This window comes from Rattus rattus, chromosome 11, assembly GCF_011064425.1.
Source record: "Rattus rattus isolate New Zealand chromosome 11, Rrattus_CSIRO_v1, whole genome shotgun sequence".
Classification (NCBI taxonomy): domain Eukaryota; kingdom Metazoa; phylum Chordata; class Mammalia; order Rodentia; family Muridae; genus Rattus; species Rattus rattus.
This window is the reverse complement of record NC_046164.1, coordinates 93,866,589-93,879,434: the sequence shown is the minus strand read 5'-3', so window position 1 is coordinate 93,879,434 and position 12,846 is coordinate 93,866,589. Positions and strand designations below refer to the sequence as shown.

At 45.3% G+C, this 12,846-nt stretch overlaps 1 protein-coding gene across 1 annotated transcript; it reads left to right on the top strand.

The window, feature by feature from the left end:
• The first annotated feature begins 1,910 nt into the window (after window positions 1-1,910).
• Window positions 1,911-7,864, top strand: Fam161a (FAM161 centrosomal protein A). Its single transcript, XM_032916924.1, has 3 exons — window positions 1,911-2,128; window positions 3,814-4,944; window positions 7,537-7,864. Exons 1-3 carry the CDS (start codon window positions 1,965-1,967, stop codon window positions 7,655-7,657), a joined length of 1,416 nt encoding a protein of 471 aa, XP_032772815.1. The 5' UTR covers window positions 1,911-1,964; the 3' UTR covers window positions 7,658-7,864.
• Window positions 7,865-12,846: the final 4,982 nt, after the last annotated feature.

The window sequence follows — 12,846 nt, the reverse complement described above, 5'->3', positions numbered from 1 at the left end:
TTTTTTTTAGGTTTATGTATATTTATTGGGAGGCAGGGTGTCTTTGTGGGTCATGCGTGTGCAGTACCCACGGAGGCCAGAAGAGGGTGCTGGACCCTCTGGAGCTGGGATTATGTTTGGTTGTGAACCACTGTATACATGCTGGGAACTGAACCTGGGTCCTCTGTAAAAGCAGCAAAACAATATTTCTCCTAAGTGCCTCGTGTGACATACATGAAATAGTTCTTCGGTCCTCTGAGTTGCTAAATTTATACATATCAGTTCTCTTGAAGAAAAATTGTTTTCTTGAAGTTATCCCAAGTGGGACAACACCAGAAGAGTCTTCTTCCAAGAGCAACAAAAGCCTAAGACAGTGGTTAGGAACACTCGGTGCCCTTGCAGAGAACTGGAATTTGGTTGCCGGCACCCACACTGGACAACTTAAAACTACCCATAATTCCAGCTCCCGGGGACTCCATGGGCACCTGCACTCACCCATTTATACGTGTATGAACATAGTTTAAAAATACACGTCTGTCCATCCATCCCCTCCTTCCCGATGTGGATGTGCACAATGAACCCGTAGCCTGGTACATGATAGGCAAATCCTTGATGACTGAGATACTTCTCTAGCCCGAACTACTATTGACCACAGACTTCTGAATTTCCCATCGGAAAGGCTAAACAGACTTATTTTCTGAGATTATAGTATTATGAGTCCAACTTGGGAATATATTGTTTTGTTTTGAGTGTGTTCAAGGTGGTAGGCTAAATTTAAAACCACGGTTGGCAGCCCTTTATGCATAATATTATACATAACATTTGTCAACTGGGAACATTAAAAATTATATTTATAAAGAAAGTGAGGGGTTTGGGGCATGTTATATGTATGTTTAGGTGCATATACCTATGTGTGTGTATGTCTGTGTGTGTCTGTGTGTGTGTGTGTGTGTGTGTGTGTGTACACGCACATACAGAGGCCAGAGAACAACTTCTGTGCTATGGCGTTCTTCAGAGCTGTTGTTTGCTGTTATTTCAGGAAAGGCCTCGCTGATTAGGCTTCAGGGACTGCCCTCTCCCTATCCATCTGGCTTTTTTAAAAACACGGTTTCTAGGAACTGAACTTAGCTTTTTATGCTTGTATAGCAAACACCTGAGCAACTTAGCCACTTCTCCAGCTCTAGAAAGTGAGGTTTTTCTCTCCTTAGTTGACTCAGTTAAAAGAAGGGAACCATGGGTAGTTGGTGGGGGGGGGGGCAATCAGAAGCTCCAGTCGGGTCATGTGTGGAGTCTCCAGCCACACAGCACTCCATGCTCTCTTCATGCACAAAGTGTTTGCCACCTGTGGTGTCATTGGTGTCACTCTCCTTGCTGCTCACAGCGGTGACTCTCCTCTGCCCTCTCCTGTATCCCTTTCCCCTCCAAGATCATCCCGCTGGGCTCCCTGGAGAGCCACGGAGAACTTTGTCCCTGGGCCCCATTCCTGCCCCACCCACTGCACACCCTTGGAGCCCTGAGGCAGGAGTCCCTCAGGAGCTGGCTCTGGGCACAGGGGCAGCAGCTGCTCACCTCTCAGCCAAAACCTGCGCGACTCAGAAGAGGCTTCCTGTAGAAATCCTTGTAGCCGCCGAGTTCCACTCTGCCTTCCGCAGTAGCGGCATCACATGACTATTTTCTGTCAGGTATCTAGGAGCCCAACCGACCATTATTAAATGCATGGAGAAGTCAGTCATGGTGGCGCCCGCCTTTGATTCCAGGGATCAGGAGGCAGAGGCAGGCCGATCACTAGTTCAGAGCTAGCCTGGTGTACATACGGAGTTTGAGGCCAGCCTGGGCTACATGGCGAGACTTCTGCAAGAGTCAGCTTTTGGGTCAGGGTCAATTTGTTACTTACTTTCAAATGGCAGACAACAGGATTCTCTTTCTATTAGGCAGGCTATCACAGCTCTCCTGGGAAGGACAAAGAGGTGACATTGGAGAACACTATGAACTTCTCTGATATTTACCACTCTGATGAAGAGTACTTCAGGAAACTCAAAGACCTGAGGGCTGCCCATGCAGAGGCCATGGTAAAATTAGAGAAAATGTACCAGGACAAGCTAACTATGAAGGACATCCAGGCAGCACTCGTTGGGGATGATTCTTATAGGTAAGTCTCTTCTAGAGATGGTCGTCACCGTCATTGTGAACTGAACTAAGATAAATGCTTGGACGACATATGGGGGAAAGCACCCACAGTACCAGCTTCTGAATAGCCCTTCCTAGTATTAACGATATATAAAGGTGGGATTTTATTCACAGTGTTTACTGGCATCATTTCACTAGGTTCCCTCTTGCTTTGAGCGTCATTTGGTGGCCATCTGTTTTTTTTTTTTATTGTAATTTTTTAATGCATTTCGCCTGCATGTATGTCTACATGACTTGTCCACCTGGTGTCCATAGAGACCTGTGAGCTGCCATGTGGGTGCCGGGAATGAAGCCTGTGTCCCTGGAAGGGCAGCCAGTATTCTTATCCTCTGAGCCATGTCTCCAGCCCTCCCATCCGTGTCTCTCTGCTTTACTCAGGCTTACAGATATGCATCAAAATATTTAGGCTGCCCCAATTTTGAAAGATGATCTTGTACTCTATGTAGTCCAGCTTTCTGCGGCTACCATGCCCTTCCCTTCACTCCTAGCTCACCCTCTCTAAATCTGCCCTCAGCCTCAGTGAAGCCCATTGGCCTTGCTGTCTTTCTGTGGACCACTTTCCTTTTCCACCTACATTTTGTGGACGCCCCTACAGCTCCGAGCCTGCTCTGTCTCGCTCTCCCAAGGCTCCCCATCTCCTCTTCCTGCCCTCTCCTCTCTCCTCACCTGTGGGAACCTGGAAGTCCCATCTCTTTCTTTCTGCCTAGCCATTGGCCACTGGCATCTAAGTTGCCGAATGCAAATGGACTGGACATTATAAATGTAATTGCATTTTTAAATGAGTTGCATAGGCACAGTGCCTATCTAAGAGTTGAAAACATAATATATTATGTTGTGCCAAAATTAAGCTTAAATTTTGTACCAATATACACAACATAGCCTTGCATTATTATTATTATTATTATTATTATTATTAGGAATTCTGTACCAATGTAAGATTATGGCTATAAAATTTTTTTGTTTTTTGTTTTAAGAGTATATTAAACAATCTAGCCCTATTTGTCAAATTCTTATAATATGTCTATATCCCCTTTTTCTTTTCAACCCCTCTTCCCTTTATCTAAGAGCGAAAGGACAGAGAAAAGGAAATAAATCCCCGAGTCTAAGCCCCATATTTAGTTCCCTCCCTGTTCAGCACCGTGTTTATAAACATCCCTTACAATGACAACATATGCATAGTTTATAAAATGACCAAGTCGTCCATCCCAACTAAATGGACTGAGACAACAGTCTTCTAGAAGACTTCAACAACGATGACTAGGTTAGGGAGGGGTAAGGCTGCTGGGTAAGCGGGGGCGCCAGTTCTGATTGACAGGTAGGTCAGACTTCACAGCAAAGAAGAGGGAAATGTTAGGTAGCAGTAACATGGTCAGACATGGTCAGGAAGGTGACTCTGGAAACACAGAGGCATGATTACAGTAAGACACAAGGAGCAGCTGACTCAAGTTCCTTCTCGGAAAAGCGAGAGCGTGTTAGATAATCCAGTCCTCTCTCAGCTCTATTCCAAAGAAAAACGACATTGTCACAACCCTGTGCTGCTGTCTTCTAGCTGACTATACCTTAATCTTAGAACATCGGCAGTTACAGTAACTCTAACATTTGGCCACATAAAATTGGAAGTGTGCCCTAATTCTTCTTCTTCCCTAGTTCTGCATCGGAAAAGCGCCGCTCACATCCTGCCTTGTCGGCGACCTCGCTTTCAGAGCCTGACCTAGACGGGTCGTCCTCCTTGTCCACAACTACTGATGAGTTGCCCGACCTAGAGAAAAAGACTCCTGGGGAAATTGGAACAAGGTCCTATGCCAAGGAGCTCATAAACAACATGTGGAACGACTTTTCTGTTGAAGATTATTATACTCAGTATGACTCTGACCTCCAAACAGCTAAGAAAAACAGGAAGAAACCTAAAGCCTGGACGCCCAGGATTACAGTGCCGGCGCCCTTTGAAATGACGGTAAGAGAGCAGAAGCGGAGAGAGAAGGCCTCGGATGCTCAGGAAACCAGGGAGAAGATGCTCAAGAGGAATGAGGACGATGCAGAGTGTAAGAAGAAATTCCGAGCCAATCCAGTTCCTTCCCGCCTGCTCCTTCCCCTTTATGAGGATCTAGTCAAGCAGAACGAGGAGCGTCGGAAGAAGACCCGGGAGAGGAGCAAAGCCGCACTCCTGGCCTCCCAGAAGCCCTTTAAGTTCATTGCGAGGGAGGAGCAGAAGCAAGCAATCCGTGAGAGGAAGCTGAGAGAACTTTTGAGGGCTAGGAGGAAATCGAAGCAGTTTAAAGCCAGGCCTGTGCCTCGTTTTATTTACAGACCACCTGCGAATGTCAAGCCAAAGAGGGAAGAGCTCTATGGGGACAGCAGGACGCAGCCAAAGGCCAGAGATGTGCTGCACAGTTCGCCTGGGCCCAGTCACTCCGCTTACAGAGCTTTCAGGGACCCCAGAAGTCCTGCAATGCCAAGGGGTAAACACAGGCATAGGCGCCTGAGCCCCGGTGACCAACGCTTGGAGAAATGGAAGGAACCCTCTGAACATAGCTTTCGGAACTGCCCGGTGCTTTGTGACCAGTGTTGTCTTTACGAATCCTTATGTGACCCTAATAAAAGACAGAAAATCTTGGCAAACGTCCGAATGGGTGAGGAAATTCTGAAAGAAATACGCAGGCCTAATCCGTCTCCTAGGCATAAATCCCCCAGAAGAAGCGCGCACGCCAACGCCAGGCCTTCTGAATACAGCCCTCCGATGCCCACCGCGTCTTCCCGAGGGCGCGAGCAAGCCATCAGGTAAGGCACTGGGATGGGCGCTCCTGGTCACATGGTTGCTGAACTGGCATAGGAAGAAGCCCTGTGGGTTTTGGCTTGATAAATCTGAATTTACTAAATTATCTGCAAGGTATTGTATGACATGGTGGAGAACCGTTTGCTAAGAATGTTCTTCTAAGAAACAAATGTGATTTCTGTGTTTCCTTGGGGAAGGTAGCGAAACAGCATCAGTTTTACTCGGATTTCCAATGTCACAATTACGATTTTGGTCAAAAGGTGGCCTTTTTTTTTTTTTTTTTTTTCTGGCCTTTGAATGATCCCATGTTAAATCTTTGCCGGACAACTTCCTCCTTGGCTTAAAGTGAATTAAGCCTTAGTTTGTTGCCCTCAGGAAATCCCTTGAGGAAAAGAAAATGTTGGAAGAAGAGAGAAATCGGATCCTAACTAAACAGAAGCAAAGAATGAGAGACTTACAGAAACTCCTGGCAACCCGGGTTAAGGCTTACGGCTCACAGCAGAGCTTGTCTCAGCTAGTTAAATCCAGGGTAACCGATCTCAGGTACCACGGAGGAGCCTGGAGACTCCAACAGCAGCTGTCAAACTCCTTCCCTTTCCTTTCCTTTCCTTTCCTTTCCTTTCCTTTCCTTTCCTTTCCTTTCCTTTCCTTTCCTTTCCTTTCCGTTCCGTTCCGTTCCCCTTCCCTTCCCTTCCCTTCCCTTCCCTCCCCCCCTTTTTTTTGTATTCCCTTCCCCCCCTCTCCTCTCCTCTCCTCTCCTCTCCTCTCCTTCTCCTTTCCTTTCCTTTCCTTTCCCTTTCCATGTAACTATGGATACCTAGAAATGAAAATACTATGGTATCTTAATTTATGGATTTAAATAATCTTTGGCTGTTTCTCCTCAATTGTTACACACATATATCCACACATACACATCTTATGATAACAGTCAGTGTATATGCTCACCTCCAGAGTGAGAACCATGAGACCATGTGGACCAGAAGCATTTTCTGTTATGGCCATAGTTAATAACTGCTTTAAAGGGTTGGGGATTTAGCTCGGTGGTAGAGGGCTTGCCTAGCAAGCGAAAAGCCCTGGATTCGGTCCCCAGCTCCGAAAAAAAAAAAAAAAAAGAAAAAGAAAAAAAAAAAAAAAATAACTGCTTTAAAACCAGCACAAAACCTTCTTATAAGTGTGTTCTTATTTATAAATCTTTTAAATATTTGTCATATATACATGCATGTGCATAATGCATTATATATACATATATACTCATTGTATATACATACATTGTATATCTGGTGCTGGGGATGTGAGGATCAAAGCCTGGACCTTGGACACTGATCTGGCCTTATTAGCCCAGAGAATATTTTTTTTTTCAATTAACAAACAAGTCAGGGAGCTCTGTTTTAAGTTTGTACCAAATACAACGGTTTGAGTGGCTGCATCCTGGGTACATGCTGCCCCTCATGACTGTTCCCTGTGAAAGCTAATAGCATCCACAGGACACCTACACTCCTCTGCAGAACATTACTAGAATTCTATAGCGCAGAGTTTGAAAACCAGCATTCCAAACATTGCACATAAAAATGGTCATGCTTACGCAAGAGAAGCTCTCCTCCAAAGCTGGGTAAGTAATATGACTTACTAGCCTCTAAGATCCAAATACATGTATCTGCTTTTAACACTGAGTATTTCTTACAGTGTGGTATTAGCCCACTAATACAGCCTAGTTTGATGAACTTGTGCAAAACATTCCTTTAGGAATACAGTGTTTACCTGTAGGAAGTTAATGCCAACTTACTCAGAGTAAGCGTAATTATCATTACGTATAATTACTTTCTATACCAGGGATACTCTCTTGTCTCGGCTGCTTTTAGTATAGCTTACCCAGAGAAGCACAGTGTGGTGTAATTCCTTGTGGGGCCTGGTCCAAAGAGGAAGACAGCAACGACCAGCATTTTGGCTTCTCTCTTCTGTTGCTAAACGCTCATGAGCCCCACTGTCTTGCTTTCCTGCTCCCACTTAATTAATGTTGCCCGTTATGTGATCTCATTTAGGCAAAGAAGAAACGTGGGGTCTTTTTATTTTTATTTTTTATTTTATTTATTTATTTATTTATTTATTTATTTATTTATTTATTTATTTATTTATTTTGAGAAGGTTTCTCTGTGTACCCTGGGCTGCCCTAGAAATAGCTCTGTAGGCCAGGCTGGCCTGGAACTAGAAGATCTGCCTGCTTCTGCCTCAGAGTTTTGGGACTAAAAGCACTGCCCAGTTTCAGGGTCTTGTATTTGAAAGGATATTTTTAAGGTAACTATTTGGACCAGACTTTCTTGCTTTTGCACATTTCTATATAAAACACTTTTCAGGCAAGTTTGAAGTCTTTTTGCCTTGACAACTTTTGAAATCCAAATGCCCAGACGGTTCCTAGAACAGAACAATGTGTGCCTTCAAGGCCTGGCTTTTTATTCTGGACGTAGGAGAATTCTGTCAGTCTAGAAAAGGAACTGGCCTGAACTGTGCTCTCATTTCCTGATTTGACTTCTGAAGTGAATGTCCTAATAGAGCTTCCGTAGCTGACCTTTTAAAATGCCGTTCTCTTTATCTGATTCTAGAAGGAGCGAAAAGGCCAGGATGAAAGAATATTGGCAAGAATTGGAGGAGCAAGATAAAAAATTGCAAAAGAGGCCGTTGCTGTTTGAAAGAGTCTCCCAGGTTGTGTTTATTGGAATTTAGGGCCATGACCAGCGTCCTGTTTCAGGACCTCTGGCCTCCATGTGTGTGCTCCATCTCGTTGGGTCCTACAGTTGCCGAGACATGCCGTTTCTGGGGCAGCTTCATCCGGTCCACCAAGGAAGTGATTTTGCTTAAGATCCGATGAGGCTCGCAGCTCAATAAAGAACACGTCGCCAACCCTATGAACCTTAGGTTCCTGCCACAGTTGCTTTAGTGTCTGGTCTTTTCAGTCAGCCCGGCTCTTATCCTGTTGAGGCTTCGGGATAGCATGGGGAGGTCTTCGATGAGTTCAACCATTTGGTGTATGGCCATCGTACGCAACATAGTGAGACCCTGTCTCTTACAAGAATTTTAAATTGCATATTTATTTATTTATTTATATTACTTGCATGTGAGTGTTTTGTGTGGGCACCATGCACATTTACTGCCCACAGACATCAGAGGGTATTGGATACCTCGGAACTGGGGTTTGCTGAGAATTGAACCTAGACCCTCTGTAGAAATAAGTGCTCTTAACTACTGAGCAATCTCTCCGGGCCTAAAAACATTAAAAAACAAAAAGCGGATCTCTCTGCTTCCCCATTCTCCGTAGCACATCTTGACCACAGCACAGCCATTCCTTCCCATGGCGGCCATCCACTCCCGGTTTTAGTAGCGATCTCAAGGGGTCTTATGATTAACCTCCCTGCCATCCAGCTGGGCATACACCCGCCATGCCCCAGCCCCAGCCCTCCTGTCGGCTTCTCAGGCCGGTCTCCCACTCCCTCTCATAGCCCCTCACCTGCCCATCTATCTCCCCTACAGTGCAGACTTTGAGTCACCTCTAATCAGGCTGTTTTCTGAAAACCCGAGGACTGTACCTTTTCTTAGCTCCTACTCGCACAAACCATAGCTCATAGTCACAGTCTGTGGCCTTCTTCGTGTTCCTCCATGAGCCTTACCCATGTCTGTCTTCTGGTCTTCTGTGCGATGTCTCTCTTCCCTGTTAACGAATTGGCTTTAAGGGTAATGGCTTGATCTTTGAATTCCCAGCACCCACAGTAATGTACGGCCATGGAAGCGCCTGAGAGTTGTGATAAATTGGCCAGCCTAGCCTACACATTACCTTTTCTGGGTTAGCCCAAGCTAAGAGCATCATCCTGGCATATTAGTTATGAATCCCAGCATAACAGACAAGTCAGTCAGGCTGTGAATTCCCACAGTTTCCTAAGCACCAGAGAGAGAGTGGCAAATCAGTGGGGGAGCACATTGACGGCAAATTAACCTTGCAGCCAACAACGTCCTCCCGCTTTTGGCCCTCGAGTTTTTTGTTCCCTTGCAGCATTTTCTCCCCATTATTTGACCATCTCCATTCAGTAACTGTTAAATAAACCAAAATGCTACTTCAGACGAAACCTCGGTGATAAAATATCTCTTATCTTGAACAGAGGCATTGATGACAACTTCCCATCGTGTGGTATTTTACTTATTTATTTTATTTATATGAGTAAACTATAACTGTCTGCTGACGCCCCAGAAGAGGGCATCGGATCCCATTACAGATGGTTGTGAGCCACCATGTGGTTGCTGGGATTTGAACTCAGGACCTCTGGAAGAGCAGTCCGTGCTCTTAACTGTTGAGCCATCTCTCCAGCCCATGCATTATCTTAAAAAGACAAAAGTGATCCTTTTGAGCAGGGCCTTTGATAGTGGAAGAGCAGGTGTGCCTTCCTCACTGTGCTCCTGACGTTATAGTTTCAGCTCTGCACGGCGAAGGCGAAGGATGAGCATCGGCGGTCAAATCCAGTCAGATGCTTACCTTGCTGCACGTGCTAATGACAGTCAGTGTCCAGTGGCCACCATTTTGGCTTTGCTAACGTAAATTAGTACATCTCCCCGCAAAGCCTCAAGTTTTGCTGTGACTCTTGCTGCTAATTAGCTCCTGCTATTCAATAAATCGCCTTGCAGCTCTATGCATTGCTCACTTAAAAAGCTAACTGCGGTCTCCCTGCCTGTTGTTCTGTCCTCCAGCAGGAAGTGCCTGTGACTGGTTACAGGGGCAACCACGTTGTCCTTGTTCTCGGAGGTCACAGGACTGAACAGATGTTAGGTTGAATTCTCTTACTTCATAGCATTAGCTTTGATTTTTTTTTTTTTTTAAAGAACAGGTCTCATGGAGCCCAGGCTAGCATAAACTGGTTATAAAGCCAAGGATAACCTTGGACTTCTAGTCTACTGCTGCCTTCTGCGTGCTGGGATTATAGATTTATTACTACTGCTGGCTTAGGTGGTCCTGGGTACTGAGCCCAGGACTTCAGACTAGACAAGCACTCTACCATTTGGTGTACTTCCCAACTCTGGGATGTACGTGTTTGTGTATGTACCAGAGGCCAGTGTTACGTACCTTCCTCGATTGCTCATTTAATTTTTGAGGCAGAGTCCCTCAGCGAACCTGTCAGCCTGTGAGGGTAGCCAGATGAAGTGCTGCCTACCTTTAATCCCACCACTTGGGAGGGACTGGCAGTTGGATCTCTGTGAGTTCGAGGCTAGCCTGATCCACAGAGGACCAGGACTACACAGTGAGAACCTGTTTCACGTGCATTGTTTAAACATTGTTATTGACAGTGGTACAGCTTAACAGAAGTCTTCAGTTGTGTGTCTTTTTCAGTCTCCCAGAGTATCCTGGGTGACATAGTATTAGCTCTTACAATTAATCTTTGCTATTTTGGCTTCTCCTGAAGAACCCTAGGTTGAGCAACTGTGCTTTTCCTCCGTTTTCTCACACTCTGCATACAGGATAATGTTGGTCCACCAGAACTGGGCCGTGAACCTTGGAGGCTCACAGGGCATTCCTGGCCTCAGATCTCTTATAAGATCCACTCAGAGGAGCTAAAAGCCAAGACAACAAGCTGAGCACGTTGTCACGATGTAGTTACCTAAAGCTGGTGGACTCTGGGCTGACTTGTGGCAACTCTGCTGGGGTTTTTTGTTTGTTTGTTTTGTCTTGTTTTGTTTTGTTTTCTGACAGGATCATGCTGTGTATCCCTGGCTGGCTTTGTGGAACAGACTATCTGCCTCACCTCCCAAATGCTGCTCCGATTGAAACTTTTTTTTGTGTGTTGGGGGCGGGGGTGTTGGTTTTTCTGTGGTAGTAAAGACTTAACAGAGTCCCAAGCATGCCTGTATAGACGTTCCACCAGTGAGCTACAGCCCTTTCTAAATGCTCCACCAACGAGCTACAGCCCTTTCTAAATGCTCCACCAACGAGCTACAGCCCTTTCTAAATGCTCCACCAGTGAGCTACAGCCCTTTCTAAATGCTCCACCAACGAGCTACAGCCCTTTCTAAATGCTCCACCAACGAGCTACAGCCCTTTCTAAATGCTCCACCAATGAGCTACAGCCCTTTCTAAATGCTCCACCAATGAGCTACAGCCCTTTCTAAATGCTCCACCAATGAGCTACAGCCCTTTCTAAACGCTCCACCAATGAGCCCTCAATTAGCTGCATCTACAAAGAAGTGACGTTCAAGGGATTTAAACTTAGCTCTAAATATCTAATTTTTCTTCCATGAAGTAAAGATAACAGTACTGCTGATTTTATTTTTGATGGACTGATGTCACGGCGTGTAAGACTGTGCCCTACACTAAGTGAATAAAGGAGCCGGTCCGGCACTCTATTGTGGTTCTGCCTTCTAGTCTGCAGTCAGACAGACACACAACCTTTGTTTGTTTTTGTTTTCAGACAGGTCTTGCTGTATATTTCTGTTGGCTGGTCCGGAACTCATTTTGTAGGCCAAGCTAGCTTTGAAACTGTGTTAATCCTCCCCCAGCCTCGGCCTCTTCATCACTGGGACTGAATATCATGCAGATCATTAATCAGTTTCCTTATTGATCATCTTTGGGGGGTGCTCCTTATGCAATTGAGAGTCATTACAGTCGGCGCTCAGCCACCTCTAGAGGTCCGTGTTTCTAACTTGGGATCTGCGTTGCAGCTTTTCCTGTTTCTGGACTTGCGCGGAGCTGGCTCAGTTGACTAGATATGCTCTTTTGTATTCTTCTGCGAATGCTTTTTCTTGGTGTTAGGTTTGTAAGTTATCTGCCAGGATGTTCATTTTCTTTCTTCTTTTTATAAGGAGTTTTATTTTATTTATTGTATGTATATGAGTACACTGTCACTGTCTTCAGACACCCCAGAAGAGGGCATCGAATCCCATTACAGATGGTCGTGAGCCACCATGTGGTTGCTGGGAATTGAACTCAGGACCTCCGGAAGAGCAGGTCGGTGCTCTTAACCACTGAGCCATCTCTCCAGCCCCAGGTTATTCATTCTCATTGCGTCATTTTTCTCTCGTGTGACTAAAGCACAGCTTATTACCCACCCAAATGTTGACAGGCCTTGGCTGCTCACCGTGGAGGAGCATTCTTGTAGCTGTCCTCTGGGGCACATGTGTGAGCTCTCTTGGTTCACGTCTACACAGGTCCCTGTCAGTCACAGGAGAAGCATTTTCAGTTGCTGACTCTGTTGATCTTAATTCTCAGCGGTGCTTTAAATCTATACATCTTAACGAAAATGTATAGCCTTTGCTCTCATCTAAAAGGGGTTGTCTCTCCTATAGAGGAATGCAAGGTTGGCCGCAGAGAGGAGTTACTCTAACACTCTAAAAGCGCTAGGAATCTCTGAGGAGTTTGTTTCACAGAAAGGCCGAAGTGGGAAAGCATCTGAGAACGTCTCCAGGCGAGAGCCGAGAAGCTACACATCGGATAAAGAAAGGTAGTGTGCTGGCAGGGAATCAGACTCCGGGGGCTCCTATTGTCTAAAAAGATGCATGTGAACTGTCTTACGATATACTGTTTTATCATGTAATATAAATATTACACAGTGATACAATACTCTGTTCTTACAGCAAGCTTTTTCTGACTTATATAAAAAAAGGTAATGGCCTGCTTTTGATTGAAATACAAGGAATCAAGTTTCAAGATAGATTAGTTGTGGGGAACCTTCGATTTCCACATTAGCACTGCCATAGTTGCCCTGCTCGTAGACTTAACACCTCCTCCATGATGGTCACGCAGGCCGTGTACCTTTGAAAGGAACACATTTTTCCTTTGATTGTTATATATATTTTTTTCCCTTTAGCTCTTATGGAGAAAAAAGAGAGAATGAGGAAGAAAACTATTTAACGGATACCAGCAGCCAGGATTCTTACAA

Bases quoted from the DNA above. Each gene is read 5' to 3' on its own strand.
- Fam161a (XM_032916924.1), top strand. From the start codon at position 1,965: ATGAACTTCTCTGATATTTACCACTCTGATGAAGAGTACTTCAGGAAA. The intron at 2,129-3,813 runs GTAAGTCTCTTC...CTTCTTCCCTAG, and splicing joins GTTGGGGATGATTCTTATAG to TTCTGCATCGGAAAAGCGCC. The intron at 4,945-7,536 runs GTAAGGCACTGG...ATCTGATTCTAG, and splicing joins GGGCGCGAGCAAGCCATCAG to AAGGAGCGAAAAGGCCAGGA.